Below are 19,797 nucleotides of genomic sequence, written 5' to 3'. Positions count from 1 at the left end.
ATACTATGGACCCTCAGACTCCAGACATATGCTGACCTCCCGCTCATCAAACTCAGTGATCTTGGGGTTCCCAGCACTTATAGGCAAAAAGCAAATGAGTCTTCACAGGGTCACTTCCTAAATAGTCAGAACTTAGCAAGTGATGTGGGTTCCCATGAGGAATGAAAAGCAAGCGCTGTGCTCCGTGGACGACTTCTGCGTCTGTCAGGTTGGCAGTGACGGGCAAAGATGAGCCGAAACTCAAGGGCCACAGCTGTGTGACCTGTGGCAAGTGAGTGAAATTCCGAGTTTCCTTTTACTCATCTGTGAAATCAAGAGACCGTTATTTCCATCGGTGTTAGGATTTAAATGAAAGTGCTTATAAAGCACCTAAGCTGTAGACGTGTGAGGTCCCCAAAAGGATGTCAGGTGAGCAATGCTGGGAACCCAGAGAGTGGGGGCGGGGGGTGGCAGCGTGGTCCCGCATGGTCAGGTCACTGCCTGTCTCGTGGGCCCAACTTCCCTCGGTGCCAAATTGGGGGAAGATGGGAAGCTTAGACGAACGTGATCCTTCGTGGTGCCATGTGGCTCTTACATTCTAGAAGCCCGATTACAGCAGACCACTTCTGACCCTTAGCTTCCTTTCATTGTCTTTTCTGTCTAGTTATTGTTTCTCTTCAGGAAAGCGATTGGCCAGCCGTCTTCTTTCTTTGACGGAGGCCCTAATGGCCCCCCCCAGAGAGTCCCAGCCTCCTGTGGGTAGCTCCTAAAAATAAGCCCGGTGGTGAGACTACATGTGCGTTTCTTTTTCTTTCCAGTTGGAAAGGGTTTGGGAGTCATGGCTACCCCCTCTCTAGTTAGGAAGAGGGTTACAAAGTTTTTCTCACTGAACTGGAATTTTCTCTTTCCCTCCCTCCTTACCACGGTCAGCGGCATCAGAGGCAGGTTGGAAGGAAATCTGAGGGTGGTGTTTTTTTTTTATTTCCTCGCTTAAAGTAAACCTCCAGAACACGTCCTTATTCCCCAGCTGGCCCTTGGGCTTGTGTCATCTTCTGCACTGTGGCCCTTCTGAGTTACTGAGCCCAGCTGGGCCTTCTGGATGGAGGTGTGGGGACAAACGAAGTGAAAGATGCTGATCTGTATGGAGCCCAGAGCTACTCAAAGTGGTGTCACCGTGCCGTACAGGTTACATACAGCTGAAATCCAATTTTCGGATTGACAAAGAGCGAGCACCCTTCAGCTGTCAGATGAGCTTAACTGCATGTGGAATGGACTTTCTCTGGGGAGAGAGGTGTGCTGAAGGGGGTGCCGAGGGCCCCGGAGTACACAGGGCCCCTCAGCCCTGGCGTCGCCCGTCCTCCCAAATCCAGCCAAGGCACAGGTCTGGGTTGGCCTTGGGTTTGGACCCAGGTCCAAAAGGGCTAGTCTGCCTGGCAAGGGAAGGCAAGGGAGCCAGACTCACCTCTCCATGTCCTTCCCTTTGCTATGACTTCTGAGGATGCCCTGTCTTAGGAAAGCATTAGGCTCTTCTCTGGCTCACTTCCTCCCTGTGGAATCTCCACCCTCGATTCTTGGGCCTCGGGTGCTGAGCAAGTCCTAGTGGGTTCCGGCTGCCGTGCAGCCAGCCAGCGAGCAGCAAAGCATCTGACTAGTGTTCTGTGGGCCTGCCTGCGTTCCCATGGGCGTGCTGCTGACATGGCTAGTGAAGCAAGATGTAGGACTACAATCAGTGTGGAACTAGTGTCAGACCAAAGGAAACACGGACTCAGGCTCTGCATGCATGTATGGACTTACAAAATAAAGGAGGCGTCCTCCTGTATTGGTAAGTAATGATAGATAACTGGCTAAAAGATAAATATTTGGGGAATATTGACCATATCCTGGAATAAACTCCAGGAGGAGGAATAAAGGTGTAAGTGTAAAGCTTAAATCATTAAAAATATATATAGATGTCACTAGATACTAAATTGATCTCTGGACTTTTTTAAGCATAAAAGGAGAAATCATTTAAAGTTCTAAGACTTTAAAATAAACTAGAAACATCTTTGCAATGATCGACAAATGCACGCTATACTTAATCTATAAGACCTTAAAAATTCAGGATGGAAAGTAAACATGGAGGAAGGATATTGACACCTCACTGAGGAGAAAACAATTGGCCAAAAAGCTTCTGGAAAAAATGGGTTTCAATAAAAGGTATTAAAACAGAAGAAATGAAACCTGTAATGAACAACTTGTCTAACTTACCAAATTGGCAAATATTTGAAACATATCCATACTAGCAAACACTGGGTAAAAGCTCTCTTGGAATTAACAGAACTTGAAATGTTCACACTCTTTAAGCAATAATTTCACTGCTAGGAATTTTTCAAGATGTATTATGTGCCAAAGATGGATTTGCAAGGACGTAAGTGGGAGTGTCACTTGGGAATGGAACTGTTTCCGAACTTACGGCACACAACAGGTTGGAATATTATGCAGCTATTAAAAACTCTGCTCTTGAATCACGGAACGAGTATGCCAGGAGATGGTAAAGTAGCGGCAGTCATTAACTCTTAGCGGTGGATTAGATGTGATTTTAACTTTTCTGTATTTTTCAAGTTTCATGAATGGATTTCCTGTATAATAGGGAAGGGGCTCTTTACAGAGACGGACAAAAGGAAATGCACAGACATGCCCTGAACCACCAACCCACAGTGGGCGAGGCGGCTAGAAGTTGGAAAGGAACACGACAAAGCCTAAACCAAGGGTTCTGCAAAGCCCTTGGAGCCGTGCTTTTCCCCCAAAGAAGCTGCTTCTCCAGCAGCTGCCTTGGCCGCTCTGCATTGGCTGCCGAGAAGGGTGTGGGAGGAAAAATGCACAGACGCACTTAGGAATGGAATGTGTGTTTTGCAAGAGGCCAAGTTGGCAGCTTTGGCTTCCAAAAGGTGGGAGCATCAGCCGAAAGAACAGTGTGTGCAGACGGAGGCCCCAGAGGCCTATGGGTCTGGCCCATCTGCAGAGTCTGGGAGTTGGGGGCCCGTGACCATCCAGAAGGAAGTGGCCTCGGCTGCTCCTAGCACCCCTAATGTGCTCTGTGGTTTTGCAGGTGATAAAATGTCACTAGTGATAACTGTGTGCTTTCCCTAATGTGATTCTCCTAAGAACCGTATGAAGGAGGTACTAATGTCCCATTTTAAAGGTGAGGAAACTGAGGCTTAGAGGGAACAGAATGCGTATGTGGCCCACTACTCGGTCACTTTCCACAAGCTGGCTCTCGGAATTTTCTCACTAACCCTTAAAAGTAGATCCTTTCTCATGTTATACAGCTGTGGAGATGGACTCCCAACAGTTTAAGTGACTACCTGCCCAGCAGCGGAGCTGAAGCCAGGCCTGTCCCTGTCCCAGGGCCCTTCCTTGTCGCTGACGACTGGAGTCCTGAGGTAAACAGCCGCTAAGCTCCCACCGCCCTGGAGCCCATTGGGCAGCCGGCGGCCCAGCCACTCGGTTAGTTTCGCCATGTCCTGGGCCCTGCTGGGAGCTTGGCAGGGCACCTGGGGACTGGCCTTTCTACAAAGAAGCTTCGAAGCTTCAGGCTGCAGTTTCTCAACTAGCAGCAGGGCCTTCAGTTCTGGCTGCTGGCTCCCAGCTTTCACACAGGGCCATGTTTTCTAGAAGCAACAGGATTCAATGCTGCTTCACATGCTTTGAGAGTTCATTTTGAGTTGAAGACTTCTTTTCTAATTATAAAAGCAATATATGTTGATTTTTTTCAAAAACCAGCTAATGCAGGTTTCGGAATCGTGTATTCTGGTGCCCATTCCTTTCCAACACGGAATGGTAAGTTGGGGGGCTGAAATAAGCAGCACTGGCTTTCCCTGAGATTGAAGCTCAGGGTTCTCAGGGGGCATCTGGTGTGAGGGAGGCACCTAGTGGTGAGGGGCGGCACTGCAGCCTCTCCCTGTGGCGAGGGAGCAGTCCTAAAACCGGACCACAGCCAAGTCTTAGCTCTCCTGGGGGGGACCTGCCAGATTTTCAGCCCAGCCCAGGTTTCCCCTTCAGGTTCACAAGAGCTGTCAATGAGAAAAGTTTGCCTTACAGAAAATCTGCTTCACAGATACGACAATTCTGACCAAGTGCGAAATGGCTGGGTTTTCTACCCAGAGCAGGCACTCCTGCTTTCCTTCCCTGTGTGGGCCACGTAATAGCGCGCTGCGTGGAACAGGCACTGCTGCGGTGCCTGCGTAGACACACGGACGACGCAAAGGAAGACAAGCAAACTGCTCACGGTTTGCAGGTAAAGAACTCTTGAATTTTAATTTATTGAAAACTTCCTACATGCTACATAAATGAACTTGACTCCTTGACTGGTACACTTTCCCGAAGCCATCTGCTTCTCTGCCAGTGCCCACGAGGAAGATGGCACACGGGAGGTGGGGGCAGACTCACGAACACTTGTTTGGGGCGATGCTTTCCTCCTCATTTTTTATGCCCATCAATCCTAGGCCGGGCAGCGATCCGTGAGAGCTGCAACGAACGAGGAGGGAAGACAGGTGTCACCCACAGGGTTACGAGCAGGCGGGTAGAGCAGGTAAGTTTGTCGGGTGTGTGTACGTGCTGTGCGGCAGGGGGCGGGCAGGTGGACAGCTTAGGGAAAGCTGCCTAAAGATGGCTCGGTGGAAAGAAAACTGACTAGTCCCAGAGACTGACAATCAAATCTGCCACCGAACAGAGGTGGGCGAAGCCCATCTCGACCAAGGGTGAGTGGCCTCAAGCTGAGCTCTGCTGCTCCAAACTATAAAACTCCGAAGTATTTAAATCGCCATCTCCAGGGCTTTGGAGCACGGCAGACACTAGCAGCTAACATACAGAGAATAGTTCTCATTTAATCCTCAGAACAGCTCACGCAGCTAACGGAGGTGCTGACCCACCTATAATTCAAGTCATGTAACTGTTAAGTGACAGACCCAACCGGGTAATAATGGCAGTCTGCCATCCGAGTCCTTTTAAATTGCTGTTAGTTTATTCTTTTGTTCATCCATGTTCCAGGCACTGTTTGGAAAACTATCCAGCATGAACTTACTGAATAACTTACATTGTAACACCCTGGGTGTGGTGCGTAGAATTTAGGAGACTCTAACACGTGGGCGCCAGCCACCTCGCAGTGAACAGTCACGAAGCTGGGATAGAGGACTGAGGAGCCGCAGGCGCAGCAGGCAGAAGAAAGCAAAAACAAACGCAGAAACTGTCTCCCCCTCACGCCTAAACTTAAGCTCTGGCTGGCGGCAGCGGGGCTGGAGTCAGGCCACCGGGGTTCGAATCCTAACCGTGCACGTGCCATCTGTGCGACCCCAGGCCAGTGGCTCAACCTGCGCCTTTCCTCCACGTGTCAACCATCTCAGCCAAAAGTGCATATAAAACATTTAGCGCAGTACCTGACACTTAATAAGGATTTGAAGAGTTATCATAATTCCTATTTTCAAGATTAATTTTAGCAGCTACCAGAATTATAAGGGTTAAGGGCTGAGTCAGGCTCCCAGCACGAGGAAACCTTCTCTTTGCTGCTCCTTCCTGGGCCACTTTCCCAAGGGTATCTGCTGCCACGATGACAGCTGCACTGACGAGGTCCAGAGAAGACAGTCACACACAGCAATTTTATAGTTTGGGGAAACACATGCTCCTGCCATGGCTTTGATCAATACGGCTACAGAAATCAGAGGGTAACTTTTAAAAGAAAGGAGGAATACCAGGTTTCCTTACTGCAGGATTTGCTGTTTCCAGAGTTTTCTCCTGACTTGTCAAACATGTCTTCTGACCTTTGCCTCCGTCAAAACTTGAAGCCTTTTCGCTGCCTGACCCCCAAAACTCCCTCCTGCAGCCCCTCACTTTGGCCACTTCCGGAAGGAGAGAGCTGTGGCCCCTCTTGGCTATTCACACCATGGGTAACACAACGGCCAGTCCCCCGTTCCAGCCCCGAGAAGCCAGGCCAGGGCAAGTCCGTGCTCTTACCCAAAAAGCTTTCCTGGCAGCTTGTGGTCACTTTCTCACCCCTTGCTGTTAGCCTGTTCACAATACAAACCAGTACACCCACAAACCAGTTCACAGTACGTTAGTCTAAGACCTTTCTTTCCTCAACACAAACACCTACAATGTGTTTCTGTTCCCCAGAGGCAGCACTACTCTCGAGCTGCACTGAGGGCCTGAGGTACGTTACAAGGATTTTATGACAGGAAGTTCATTTCTGGTCCCAGCTTAAGGCCTGGGGCATTTCTGTTCTGTCATCTGCGGCCTCGGGCCTGGGAATCCTAGATGTCAGAATTTTAGGGACTTTTTAGATAAATATACAATCCAGTGCTTTTCAAACTATGCTCAAAAGGCCACTGTCCCTGTCCCCCCGGCCCCCACTATACACACTCATTCATTCATCGTAGAACTGCCGGTCTTTATGCTGCAGGATTTAACATCAATTTTTCTTTTAAAGAAAGGGTTTTATAGTTAAAAGGGTTTGCAAATCACTGATTCATTCCAAATCCCTCATTTTCCAAAGGGAAACTGAGACCCACAATGGGAAGGGACGTGGCCACTTGTCAGAGGAGGGAGAGGACAGAGGTGGGCCCTGGTCCCGTCGGAGCCCTAGAACGTCTTGACCATTTATACTCAGTGGAGTCAGGCAGCTGCCCCTCGTCCCAGGGAGGCTGCGGGGCCTAACCTTTCTGCCTTTGAACTGGCCTGAGTGACCAGTAAGGTTACAGGAGAGCACGTGCGTATAACATACAATACCTGTTTCTTAGAACGGGACAATTCAAGTGACTGCATGTCAACAGAAGACCTTTCTCTGAAAACAGCTCAAGTCCAGAGGCCAGAATCACAGAGGGACAACCCTTCGGTCCTTACCTTTTGGTTCCTGGCAGCAGGATGAGGCAGAGGGTGCCTGGGCACAGGCAGTGGTACAGCTTCCCTATCTTCCGGCCCCAGCGCCAGGCTGCTATCTTCGGGTGGTCCACCTTCAGAGTCTAGGATCAAAGCCACATGTGACATTGAACCAGCGTACCCTCTGCTTGCCTCTGGAGGGGCTGCACCATTTCTTGTGGCCATGGTTTCCCAGAAAAGGCTCTGTCTAAATTGAATCCTCCGTCTGAAGCTGGAGCCCACACTGCAGGGTTCCCTGTCCACCCCAGCGCCCCCAGGCCTCCGAGCCACTCTAGGAGGACACCTGCCTGTCCTTTCCTCCAGATGTGTATTCCAGAGCCCTGAGCTGGGGGAAACCATGTCACTAAGCAGAGCTGTAGCCTAGCCTCTGCCATTAAGTGGCTTTGTGACCTGGGGAAGTCACTCACCGGCCCTGGCCTCTAGTTCTCATCTGCTAAGCGTGGGGCATCAGACAGGGGCTCCCGAACTTCAGCCATTTGCCTTCTGCATTTACCCTTCTGCTGTGTATCCCCCAATGGTTCTTTTAGACGTGAGTCAATTTCTCCCTTAGCCTCGTCTAAATACTACTATATGTGAAATCGTAGGTTCAGTGTGGTTGTTGATGGGTATTAGAGAAACAAGTTCATAACTGTGAAAGTGAAAACAAATGTCCATCTGTGACCGCCCCAAATCGTCTTGTGTAGAGAACACATTTTGGGGAACCTACATCACTAAAGACTTGTCTGGCTCCCCTATTGGTCAGCCCCTCAAAGTCCCTGGAGAGCCATCTGGAGGACAAAACCCTGATTTTAGCAAGTATGGGGGGGAGGGAGCGGCAAAAGTATGAGAGAGCTTGTTGATCCAAAGATTATCCAGGGCTGGAAGACGCTGGAGTGTGAATTAAGTCTAGTCCCAGGGCAGAAAGACAAGGATTGCAGGCTGCAGGGTCGCTTGAGCAGGCCTCTCCTGACTAATATCCACAAACACCAGAAGGCCAGCCCCCAGAGCCCACAGACCAAGGCGGCAACCCTCGCCGTGACCCCAGGACACCCTCATTCACCTGCAAGGCCTGCTGCTCGAAGGGGGGCGGTACGATGTGGAGCCCCGGGGGCGTTCTCGATTCAGGGGGTAGGCTCTGCAGCCACGTGTGGAGGTGCCTGGGGGTCAGGGCATTCCTGCCTTTCAGCTTCCACCCCCTGCCGGTGAAAATGCTGAGTGCCCTCTGGGCACTACTGATAGTTTTGAATTCTGAGCGAGAGAGAGAGAAATAGCCCGCGTTACTAAGGGCCAGAAATGCTGGTCACCACGCTGCGGTCAGCCCAGCCAGGCTCGAGGGAGGACAGGATGACGAGCTGCTGCCCTGGTCCGGGCCCAGAGGCGCATTCAATGAACATTTCCTCTTTGCCTTCATATAATCCCACCCCCGCTCTCCTTCCCCAACGCTACCTTCAGCGGCACACACTTACTCAGGAAACCGTATTTTTTCTGCTTTCTATTTTTAAAATCCTTAGGCAAGATGACAGCTTCCAGGCCAACAAAGAGGCTGGACTGCCGCAACAGGCGTTCTCGGAAGGTTTCGCTCACTCCAGACAGGTAGATCGTCCCTTGGTTCTCGGAATCTTGTTCCAGCTCATTCACGAGGGTGTCACAGTCAAGGGTGAGCTCGGTCACAGGCCTCTGTGCCTAACCAAGGGAAGATGGCGCTAGTGGTGCAAAGTCCCCGCTTCAACCCCCAGGCTGGTTATATACGAACCGGGAACGTGATTCTGCAGTGGCCTCATCTGTCTCGGAGGCTAATGGGAACTGCCTACCAGGACGTGGGAGAGACTTCAGAGGTAGCACGTACACACTTTCGTGTAAGTAAATGTACTCTCCTCCCCTCCACCCCGCCCCCACCCCCCGCAGTGGAAATCAGTTCCCTGCCTTCTACCCCAATGCACTTCCTGCATAAGAAACTTCAAACTACCACCATTGGATCCCCTGAAAGCTAAAGGCAATCACAGCAAACCACCCCAAATGACTAATCTGGGCTGAGTAGTGGTAAGAGGGCAAGGAAGATGCCCGTAGCCAGGCTGAACCTGAGCAGAACGCCAGCTGTCACGTCTCAGGCTGAGCTAGGCCAGAGCTGCCGTCCGGCCGCCTTCTCTGGCCACCTACCTTGACGCGGATGCCATCTATCAGAATACCGTTCAGGGACTCGATGGCCAGCTGAGCAGCTTCCAGGACTTCGTACTGGACACAGACGTGCGGCTGCAGAGAAACAGACCAGGAGTTCCTTCCCTTTGCTAGACAAGGGGCTGAAACGACATGGCCAAAGCCACCAGGACGAAAGTCCTTGCTGTGCTGAGCCACACCGTGACTTCTACAGACCATCAACGTTAAGTGGAACCACCCAGGATCAGGAGCTGGTTTCGCAGAGCAATACCCTTAGGTGCCATTTAAAATGGAAGCCCTCGCTCCCAGGGCGGCATGGGAAAGCACTGACAAGTCCGTTACGACACAACTTGCTTCCCATACTGTTTGTTACCAAATGACTAGGCATCCCTGCAAGTCACAGGAAGATTCCTGTTTGTCTAGGCAGCTTGTCTGGAAGGCTGGAGAGGCTAAATTCTTCCACTGAATAGGCTGCATCTTCACTGACTGCTTTCCTGCTTGATGACAGACCAGCTAGATCTGTGCCGATCTGAGCCCGAGTATCATTATGACATAAAAAGTGCTCCCACAGAAAAGCTTCATGATACTGCACTTGGCAATGATTTCCTGACTATGACACCAACGGCACAGGTAATACAAGTTAGACTTGATCTAAAGTAAGACGTGCATCAAAGGACACTCTCAGCAATATTAAAAGGCAGCCCAAAGAAGGGGAGAGAGTATTTGTAATTCAGATGTCTAATGAAGGATTCACATATAAAATATACAGAGAACTCCTCTAAATCAACAACAAAAAAATCAAATAACCCAATTAAAAAATGGGCAAAGGACCAATGGACAGTTCTCCAAAGACATACAAATGGCCAACAAGCACATGACAAGAGGCTCAACATCACTGATCATCAGAGAGATCCAGAAGATACCACCTCACACCCGTTAGGACGGCTACTACCAAAAACACGGAAGGTAGGTGTTGGCGAGGATATGGAGAAATTGGAACGCTTGGCATTGCAGGTGGGAATGTGAAATGGTGCAGCCACTGTGGAAAACTGTGGTGGGTCCTCAAAAAATTAAAGAGTTATATAACCCAGCAATTCCACTTTTGGGCACATACCCCAAAGAATTGAAAACAGGGACTCAAATGGATATTTGTCCATCTGTGTTCATAGCAGCAATACTCAGAGTAGCCAAAAGGTGGAAGCGACCCAGATGTTCGCCGTTGACAGGTTAAACAAAATGTGGTGTATTCACCCAATGGAATATTATTCAGCCTTGGAAAGGAAGGAAATTCTGACACATGCGACAACATGGATGAACTCTGAATACACGCTGAATGAAATAAGCCACATACAAAAGAATGAATATTGTACAATTCCACTTCTATGATGTCCCCAGAGTCACATTCATAAGACAGAAAGGACAATAGTGGTTACCACGCCCGAGGGAGAGGACTGGGGAACGAACTTACGCCAAGAAACGGGGGAGCTAACAGCAGCAGCCGCAACAAAAGCCCCGCCATATGGCTGCAATGTCCTTTAACCCAGCCAGCAGCCTCTTTGTAGTTCAGCCCTACAGAGATTTCCCAAGATGTGGGATTGAAAGGGCATTTGATCATTTCAAGCTGACGCCTCACGAAGGAAGCCCAGACTACATTCAACCAGCAAACATAGTTTGGGTCTGGCTTACATGATACTTAAGAAAATTGGAGCCAGCCGAAGAAAACTGGCAGACTTCTCGATTCTCAAAACAAAAATTTCAGAAGCTCTGGTGCCACTGGGTCCATATTCTTGTGGGTCAACAACTGAACTGTTGCCACCAGCGTGTCTCGCACTCCGGTTGGTGACAGTCAGGCTCCCGTCACTAATATTTGTTGTCGGAAGGGCCCCAGGACGCACCTGAGCTTCCGGGGCGCATCTGCAAGCTCAGACTCAGTTTTCTTGTCTCATTACCTGGTGTGTTTCAAGGACGAGGCTGAACGACTGGACTGGGCCAAAGCTCTTAAACAGCCTCTTCAGAGACCGGAGGTTGCAGGTTTTGCTGAAGGGCCCAGCATAGACCGTCGATATCTCTGACCACTTGACCCTGAGCTATGAGAAAAACAACAGGATCCAGTGAGCAGGCAGACGTGGAAAGAGAATTAAAGTCAAATCTAAGAAATCATAAGTCAAAACATGGGATAATTCCACTCCAAGGAGTTTCTCAACACAAACACCTGCCAAATGTATAAGGATCTATCTGTCTGTCCACAGGCGTTACTTCACTACAAGATTATTTGGAAGAGCAAAAATGTATAAAGCACAAGTGAAAAGAAATAGGTATGCCATACAACAGAGTACTACAAAGCCATTACAAACAACGGAAATAAGTGTGTAGTGACATGGGAAGATGGACGAGATATACCATTAAATGAAAATATAACGTCACAAAACCACACACGTAGTCTGAATCCCATTTTTATAAAAATGGGGTTTTCCAACATGTTCATATACAAAAACTCTGGGGCAGCCGGTTGGCTCAGTGGTTGGAGTGCAGTGCTCACACCACCCAGGTGACCGGTTCGATACCCACATGGGCCAGTGAGCTGCGCCCTCCACATCTAGATTGAAAACAACGACTTGACTTAGAGGTGATGGGCCTTGGAAAAATACAGTTCCCCAATATTCCCCAATTTAAAAAAAAAAAAAAAACTCTGGAAAAAATACAGTAAACTTCATAAAGTACATGTTCCTTTCCTTAATGGCGGGGAGTTTAGTGACTCATTAAGGAAATCTAGTAGAAACCACCCCACTTACCCTTTGGTTCATCTCCTCGGCGAGGGCAGGTGAAAAGCCTTCAAAAGAGAACTGGACGACGCTGAAGGGGAACAGGGGGACCTCCACCCTGGCCTGCTCAAGGACCTGCGGGGACAGCACAGCCGGATGAGGCAGGGCCCACTCACCCGGAGGTGAGCCACAGTCAGAGGCAGTGGTTGTCTTTTTATCCATATTGAAATGCTATATAGGGCTGACTTCAAGGTCTGCGAGAAAATGGTGACACCACATAGCCTCTGAGAAGAACCACATAATCAATAGAGAATACATAAAATCACACATGACCCACACCTTTAGCATGACTAAGAAACATGACTACAACCTTCAGATTTCCTGTAAGAAATGAGTTAAATTCCAACAGAGCCCCTGCCAGCCCACACTGTGGCAAGCCTGTGAGTGAAAGCTTAAGAGACACTAGGGAAAAAAAAAGGGGGGGCGGGATAGGGAACACTTAAATGAAGCACAAACAAAATCACCCCCAGAAAGAAAAAGCACAATGAAATGCCAGAATAATGGATACAGGTTGTTGCACGTGACAGTGAGAGGCGTAGCAGCCTTAGAGAAGAAGCCGTGCTTCTGGGAAGAAATACACACATAGAGAGGAGATAATATCCCCTTGGAGACACTGCAGTGAAGGGAAAGAAGGAAAAAAGGGAAATGAGGATCCTGCAGAAAGACAAGACAGGCCTGTGGGGTGGACCAGTGGGGTGAGCGGGACGAAAAGTGCTCGATGGAAGCGGTGATGGTAGGCAGGGCTGCTGCTGAACAAAGCCTTGACACCTGCATAGGTGGCAAAGGGCTACAGCCCCTCAGCTTGGAACGCGACTTCCACAGACACAGTCGGTCACTCACCTCTTTATTTGACAGGCATGTAACAGTTTCACAGTTTCTGGAAGATGAAAGTTCACTAGTATCTACCTCCCGAGTCAAGAGAAGGAGCTTCTGACCCATCGAGTGCAAGCAGTCCAAAACACTGTCAAGTACAAGAGGTCAAGGTGAGAACAAGCTTTCCCTAACCCGGGCGTTCTCTCTCTCTATTTGCACTGTCTTAATATCAAAGAAATGTACTCAAAGCTGTCTATCAAAGTTCAGGCCTGATTCTAAGGACCTGATACATATTATGGTGTAGAGCCCTCTTCTGAGTTTGTTTCGTGTCCCACCCCCCTGCCATCTCGGCAATACATCTGGCAACTACAGTCCTGTCTTCTAATCAAAATATCCACTAGTCTAGTATCTCCCCTAATGCTACTTAGTTTAATGTATTTGTGTTTTACTTTTTTTCCATAAAGAAGTCATTTTAAGACCGGTTGCTAGATTCAGAAAATTATAAATCAATATAGATACTATTTAGGGCAGAAGGTGGTATTTTCCCCTCCGTGGTTTTTGTGATGAAAGAATGTTGTTATACTGTCAATAGACACTACCGTGTTTCCCTGAAAATAAGACCCAGCAGGACAATCAGCTCTAATGAGTCTTTTGGAGAGAACATTAATATAAGACCTGGTCTTATATTATATAAGACCCAGTATTTATTGTATTATATGTTATGTTACGTTATGTTACACCCAGTCTTATAGTAAAATAAGACTAGGTCTTATATTAATTTTTGCTTCAAAAGACGCATTAGAGCTGATTGTCTCGCTAGGTCTTATCTCTTGAGAAACACGGTAGCAGACTCGAAAGGAAAAACACTCCTAGGTTCTGTTGTTAAGTAAGAAAGTAGAGACTGCGTTTTTCTTTGCTCCTGTTTAGAACTGAAGAGGACTACCTTGCGTTGTGCTGCTGAACTCCTGCTGGGCTGCTCTGCCCCTGGTCTGCTGCGTGCAGTCCCTGGTGACGAGCCAGGGCCTCCAGGTTTAGTTCTGCGACCTTGAAGAGAGGAAAGTGCTCAGAACCATCTCATTTCTTGCAAAGCATTTGAGGTTAAAAAACAAAAAACAAAACAACCCAAAACACACACACACACACACGAAAAATCCACTCAAGGGGTGTTCTCTGCTTCTGTAGACAGTGGCTTTGCCATTGTCACAGGCCCAGGCTGGCTTCAACAGTTACCAGATGGTTCTGGCAGCTTGGCCAAGAATGGCAGTCTATTACCAGCTGCTGATGTTGACACACGAACACGGGGAAAGGCAAGCAGGGCTGAGTGATAAGGGATGGCAGTTCTGGCTCATCATTCACTCGAGTCAGTCACTTAAAATTAACTCCTCTGCAAACACGCACATTTTGGAAATGAAAAAAGAATGGCTTTTACAACATCAAAAAATAATAATAATAATAATAATAAAAGACTTTTTATTGGTTTTATACAAAACCATCAAGTCTGTCATAGTTTATTCTTCCATATAGTGGGAGACCACTTGCGAGTTGTGACGTAGAGAATGAGATACCAACGCTTTATTTAGAATCGTTTTAGATTTACAGAAAAATCACAAAGATATTATAGTATAATGTCCATATACCCTACTCCCATTGTCAACTATCATTAATATCTCAGATTAGTACGGTGCATTTGACGCAATAAATGAATCCCTACTGATAGGTTAGCTTAATGCAGATTTCCTTAGGTTTTACCCAAATGAGATACAACTTTCACTGGAAACCGAGTGGCAGCATAATAGAACGCAGTGGTTCTCTAAGTGGTTCGAGAACTCCTGGCGGTTCCAGAGACCCTTTCAGGGGAAGTTCATGAGGTCCTCCAACTACACAACAGATTGTAAAAGCAGACATGAGAAAGTCACTGGTCTCCCATTCAGCTAGACATTAAAGAGATTTGCAAAATATATAAAACAATAATACTTTAGACACTAATTTTTTTGAAAATGCTTTTTGCTCATAAAAATCCATTTTTTTGTGTTGAGGTTTTTTAGTATTTTTAACAAATTAAAAAATATTAAGATTATTTTCCCTCATATTTAATTTCTAATATGGTAAATGGTGATAGATGGGATCCATATAAACAAAAGCTCTTTGAGGATAAATGGGTCCTGAGACCGAAGTTTCTAGAACCTCTGATGTGGTTTAAAGCAGGGGCTGGCACAGTCCAGTCATGGCGTCAAGTCCAGCCCAACACCTGTTTTTTTGTAAATAAAGTTTTATTAGAACACAGCTGTGCCCATTCACTGACATACTGCTGTGGCTGCTTTTGCACTACCAACAGTAAGTGGAGTACTTTCAATGGAGACAGTATAGCTATGAAGCCTAAAATACTTGCTGTATCTGACCTTTACAGAAAAGTTTGCTGACCCCTGACGTAGAGCAAAAAGACAGCCTTTGGAATCTGACAGAACTAGATTTGCATTCTGGTTCCATGTCTGCCAAGCTCTGGGACCTGAGGTAAGTTATCTAACCTTTCAGAACCTCAGAATGCTCATATATAAAATTGAGATGCCTAATAATAGTTAACTTCTAGGATTGCTGGATAAGATCATGCACATAAAGCATTTGAGAACAGTACACTTAGTAAGATCTTCGTGGATGGTGGGCTGTTACTATTTACATGCCCAGTAAGATATTTTAGAATGTCTTTCTACCACCACGACACACAACACGATCCTGGCTACTTATTATTCTACATGGACTATAACTTATTTTGTACCTGAGTCATAACAGAAAGAACACATCATGCAACAGGACAAGCTAATAGGTTAGAAGACGTTATACCCAGGTCTCTGAGAAGCTGTTCTCCCACTGTGTCTGTATATGCTGCTCTAATCTACACCCACCATCTGCTGCTGAAACAATGGCCCCGCTCCTCAATTATAAAAACCTATGTAGCTTTTTATAATTATTACAATTATTAGGATCAGTTACAATGTTCACCACCAAATGATGGTGCTTACTATGCTCCAGGCAGTCCTGTGCTAAGAGCTTTATATCCCCACCCATATCCCATAAGTGTGTTCCCCTTTTACAGACCTAGAAACTGAAGTTGTTCAGAGAAAGTGCCTATATTTCCAAACAGACTTCAGAGACTACACACTTAACCCTCCACGATGTCAGTGATACAGGTATTAATTACGAATACACGCTCAGCTTGAAATTACACTCCCATTTTTGTAAAGCACGGCCACAGCAGAAGATGGCGGTCTGTGACTATCTGTTCTACTCCCATAATTTTAAGAAAAGCAAACACACAGGTCAAAGGTACTAACCTTCTTTGGGCCATACTTAAGAAAATACCGAGCCAGTTCAAGGGCTGTTCTAGCATCTTCTGTGGCATCGTGACCAAGCCTATCTGGATTCTGTATATCCTTCCTGGAAAGTCAAGATAAAGTTGACACACCCGACAGTATTTTTAAATGATAGGCTCTTTTACTGTGAATATTCTCGTTACATGTAACGTTTTAGCATTTTGATAATTCAGATTTACATCACAACAATCAAAATTCCTTTATTCCTAAGTGCCAGGACCTGAGAGAGGCGAGGATGTAGAATGATCAGGAATGACTTTGTCTACAGCAGGCATATCTCCTGGACAAAAGGCTACCCAACAAAAAGTCTCTGACCCACTCCTCACTCCCCTGTCTCATTTCTTAGATATAACCGTTGTCTAAAGTTAACTTCCAGAATTTTTCTATTTGTATACAAGTGTCTATATGTACTTAACTCCTTTCTTGGTTGTTTTTAAAAACCTCAAAAGAATACATGTTTATGTCTACAGATGTATATAAATCTCATCTACATCATATTGATGTCTAGGCATACACAGATCTTGTTCTCAGTATCTTAGAGAGCTTTCCTTATTAGCACATAGAGACCCTTCACATGGTTTCAACCACTACGAAGTATTCAGTAATACAGAGAACCATAAAATTTATTTAACCAGTTCCATAAAATATGTGCGCTTTTGGGCTGTTTTAAACCCATACTATAATGAACATGTTTGTACATAATAGGATACATTCAATATAGGAATGTTATATTTTGAAATTTTGGTTAACTTTTATGCCCCTTCCTGTCCAGATCTATCCACCAACCCTCAACTGTGAATTTAAACCCCTTCTTGTGTTCCCACAATTTTTTCCTTTCTGAGTCATACTTCTCTCTGGAGTTAGGATCCCAGGATTCATAAGAAATAAAAAGAATAATGTTTACACATGAAGAGGGGAAACGGAGACCGTGATTTTTTTCAACACGGATTAAATAAGGTACTATATGCTAACTTATATGCAATTTGTCAGGATGATATTATAATATGCAAACAAACCTACCCCAAAATAGCTTTGGCTAAGAACTTTAGCTTAAATCTTCTGCCCTGCTCTCTGACATAAAGCAATGATGTATCAATAACATATGGATGTATCATCTGAGGAGGAAAGAGAATAGAATGAGTAGCGTCCTATGCTTCAGGAAAAAACAAGTGGGCCGGGGATAGAGGAGCCCAAGGCTTTCGATTTGAGATAAATGAGACAGGCATATATACCAGAAAAACGAAGAGACTTACTTTCAGTGCTTTGAGATCCAAGTCTAGGGAATGGCCCACTAACACAGCATTGGGAGGAAGCAGTGCTTTTAACTTTCTCTGGATATCTTTGAGTTTGGTCGTTACTGGCTCAAGACTCTTCTTCGTGATTCCTGAGAAGCTTTTAATAAAAAAAGACAAATGGACAGGCCAGTATGTTAATAAGTTTTCCTCCCTGGAAAATCATTTCTAAAAGAATATTTGAAAGATGAATATATGCTCAGTGTAGAAAGGTTGAAAATATAAGTAAGCAAAGAGGAAATTAAAAATTACTCATAATCCCATGACCCAGAGATCATCACGCTTTATTTCAGTAAACATCCTTTCATATTTTTGGTAATATACTTTGATGTATATACTTCATTTTCATAAAAATGCAATCATAATGCATATGCTACTTTATAACATGATTTTATCATTTGCCACATGTATGAACAAGGTTTCACATCAATACATCGATTTCAGCACATCCTTTTAAATGGTTACAGAGTACTCCATTATATAGATATAACGTATTTTAACCAGTCCCCTACTGTTCAAGTATTTATACTCCCTAATTTTGTACTGCTGTGACAAACACACGTATACATACATTTTTGCCACCCTGACTGTTTCCTAAGAAAACGGTCTAATTGTCACGTCAGGACAGCTTTTAGCACTATGACGGCTTCTCTGGGCCCTAAGGAAGCAGGAATCTATAGGTGCAACTTCAATGGGCAGAAACAGTCATGTTTCGCTGCCTTTTTTTGGTAACGTGTACACTCTGAAATTACATGTGACTAGGCTAACATTTTTGAGCTTCAGATTTCTGTTATGGAAAAACTTGGTTTTGTTTTGGTTTTTGAGGTCGAGGCTGAAGGACTAACATCTAACTCGTGACTGCCAAATGATTTGCAGATTTTTCAGATGAGATCTTAGCAGAAACAAATCTCCAGTTGTTTGGCAGTTGCCAGATAATGATTAGGACTGGGAGAGTCCATGACGAGGAAGATACTATCCCGCTGACTGAAGGTCACAGGAGGATGAGAGACCAAGCAAGGTAAGAGCAGTCAGTATCCACTGACACTGCCATCTCAGTGCAAGCATTGCCAGTTGTGGACCCGGCCTTTTCCTTGATAAATGTAAGTAGATAATACCTAACCAGGCAGGAGCCTCAGGCTATTCCTGTGAAGTTGATGCCACTCTAGTCTGCCAGCTCTAGGAAGAGCTGAAGGCAAGGGGTAAAATACCTGGTGAGGTAGTCCAAAACCTTGTTGTCAGGCTTCACGAGTTCATCCAGGACACAGACACCTCCTTCAGCGACCAGCGCGATGCGTGTCAGTTCTCTCCCCTTGGACGTGAGGCACTGAAAGACCAGGGTGTAGTCAGGCCTCTGAACTGCAACTGTGGAACCATATCACCGCCATCGGCCCGAACCTACTGGGGTCCCTGTGACCATGCACAGCCTTTTGCTGACTGGAGGACCCAGTATGCATGAAATTAAAACAAGGGAGGCTTGCTGAATGTTACACTTCAGGTAAGTGACCATACAATTTCTCCGGGAAGGATGTGCTCAAGGAAGATGAATGGAAATAGCATCAATCATAATTGTACCATTTATCGAGTATCTGCTACATCCCATACATGGTACTTAGCTAAGTACCACTCATAAGTAATCCCTATGAGCACACGTTTATCATCTTTTGCGGTGCTAAGCCACTTTGTACATACCACCTCACAATAACCCTTTGAGGTCGCCTCTGTTAGTCCCACTTCACAGAGGGAAAAGCTGAGGCTGACGGAGGTTAGGGAGTATGTTCAAATGACACAGCCACTAACGGTCAAAGCCAGGATACAGGCTGTGTTATGACAGGCTCCAGCCCTGTAGCTCTTAACCACTCAGTTAAGAATTGAGAAACTGTTACCTAAGCACTAAGCGAGAGAGGATGCACTGTCTTTGAAAGGAGACTTACTAATTAGACAGAGCAAAACGCAAGGGAGCTTCAGCAGGGGAAGTCCTGCTTCTGATCTTAAATGTACAAAACTAAGCCAAACTCCTGATAATTGAGGCAACGTCTTCAAGACAACAAAACACTGTTCAAAAGACAGAAGGAGAAACTCCTAGCAATGTACAGGGAGGGTCTCCTTAAACACAGCAACTAGACAGAAAACTTACGTCACATTTATTCTTCATCCTGGAGCAAAGATCCAGTTTTTGAATTTGTAAGTAAAAGGGCCTACTTTCGGTTATTTAAACTGAATACGGAACGGAATGCACTGGTTCACTGGTCTACTAGATTCTAGTTTGCAATACTCCAGCTGAAAAATCCAAACGCTGCTTACCATTTCACAGTCAAGTCCAAAGAGAGGGCTGTTGTCTGTTACAGAACCGTTACATTTGGTAAGTACAAAGTTTTCACAGTCAGGAAAACCTAGGAGGGAAAGGAATTATAAAATCATTTGCCTTTAGAACTAGAGAAGGTAAATATCACTCTTAGATTCATCCAGGGGAAACAGAAATAA

The 19,797-nt window shown here is 46.1% G+C and overlaps 1 protein-coding gene across 3 annotated transcripts in view; it reads right to left on the bottom strand.

The window, feature by feature from the left end:
- Window positions 1–4,249: 4,249 nt before the first annotated feature.
- REXO5 (RNA exonuclease 5) overlaps window positions 4,250–19,797 on the bottom strand; it is a 24,852-nt gene continuing 9,304 nt past the window's right edge. For all 3 annotated transcript variants that reach the window (XM_033101389.1, XM_033101388.1, XM_033101390.1), the window contains exons 7-20: window positions 19,618–19,706; window positions 18,525–18,640; window positions 17,278–17,416; window positions 17,045–17,139; window positions 15,986–16,088; window positions 13,600–13,700; window positions 12,684–12,804; window positions 11,814–11,918; window positions 10,971–11,108; window positions 9,025–9,117; window positions 8,334–8,550; window positions 7,928–8,115; window positions 6,853–6,971; window positions 4,250–4,485 (exon numbers count right to left, since the gene is read on the bottom strand). In XM_033101389.1, coding sequence (XP_032957280.1) covers window positions 4,404–4,485; window positions 6,853–6,971; window positions 7,928–8,115; window positions 8,334–8,550; window positions 9,025–9,117; window positions 10,971–11,108; window positions 11,814–11,918; window positions 12,684–12,804; window positions 13,600–13,700; window positions 15,986–16,088; window positions 17,045–17,139; window positions 17,278–17,416; window positions 18,525–18,640; window positions 19,618–19,706 — 1,706 coding nt within the window. In that variant the 3' untranslated portion in view covers window positions 4,250–4,403. The remainder of the gene's footprint in view (window positions 4,486–6,852; window positions 6,972–7,927; window positions 8,116–8,333; window positions 8,551–9,024; window positions 9,118–10,970; window positions 11,109–11,813; window positions 11,919–12,683; window positions 12,805–13,599; window positions 13,701–15,985; window positions 16,089–17,044; window positions 17,140–17,277; window positions 17,417–18,524; window positions 18,641–19,617; window positions 19,707–19,797) is intronic.

This window comes from Rhinolophus ferrumequinum (assembly GCF_004115265.2).
Source record: "Rhinolophus ferrumequinum isolate MPI-CBG mRhiFer1 chromosome 15 unlocalized genomic scaffold, mRhiFer1_v1.p scaffold_54_arrow_ctg1_1, whole genome shotgun sequence".
NCBI classification, from domain to species: Eukaryota; Metazoa; Chordata; class Mammalia; order Chiroptera; family Rhinolophidae; genus Rhinolophus; species Rhinolophus ferrumequinum.
Note: the sequence above shows the minus strand (reverse complement) of the source record. Positions and strands in the feature narration are given on the sequence as shown.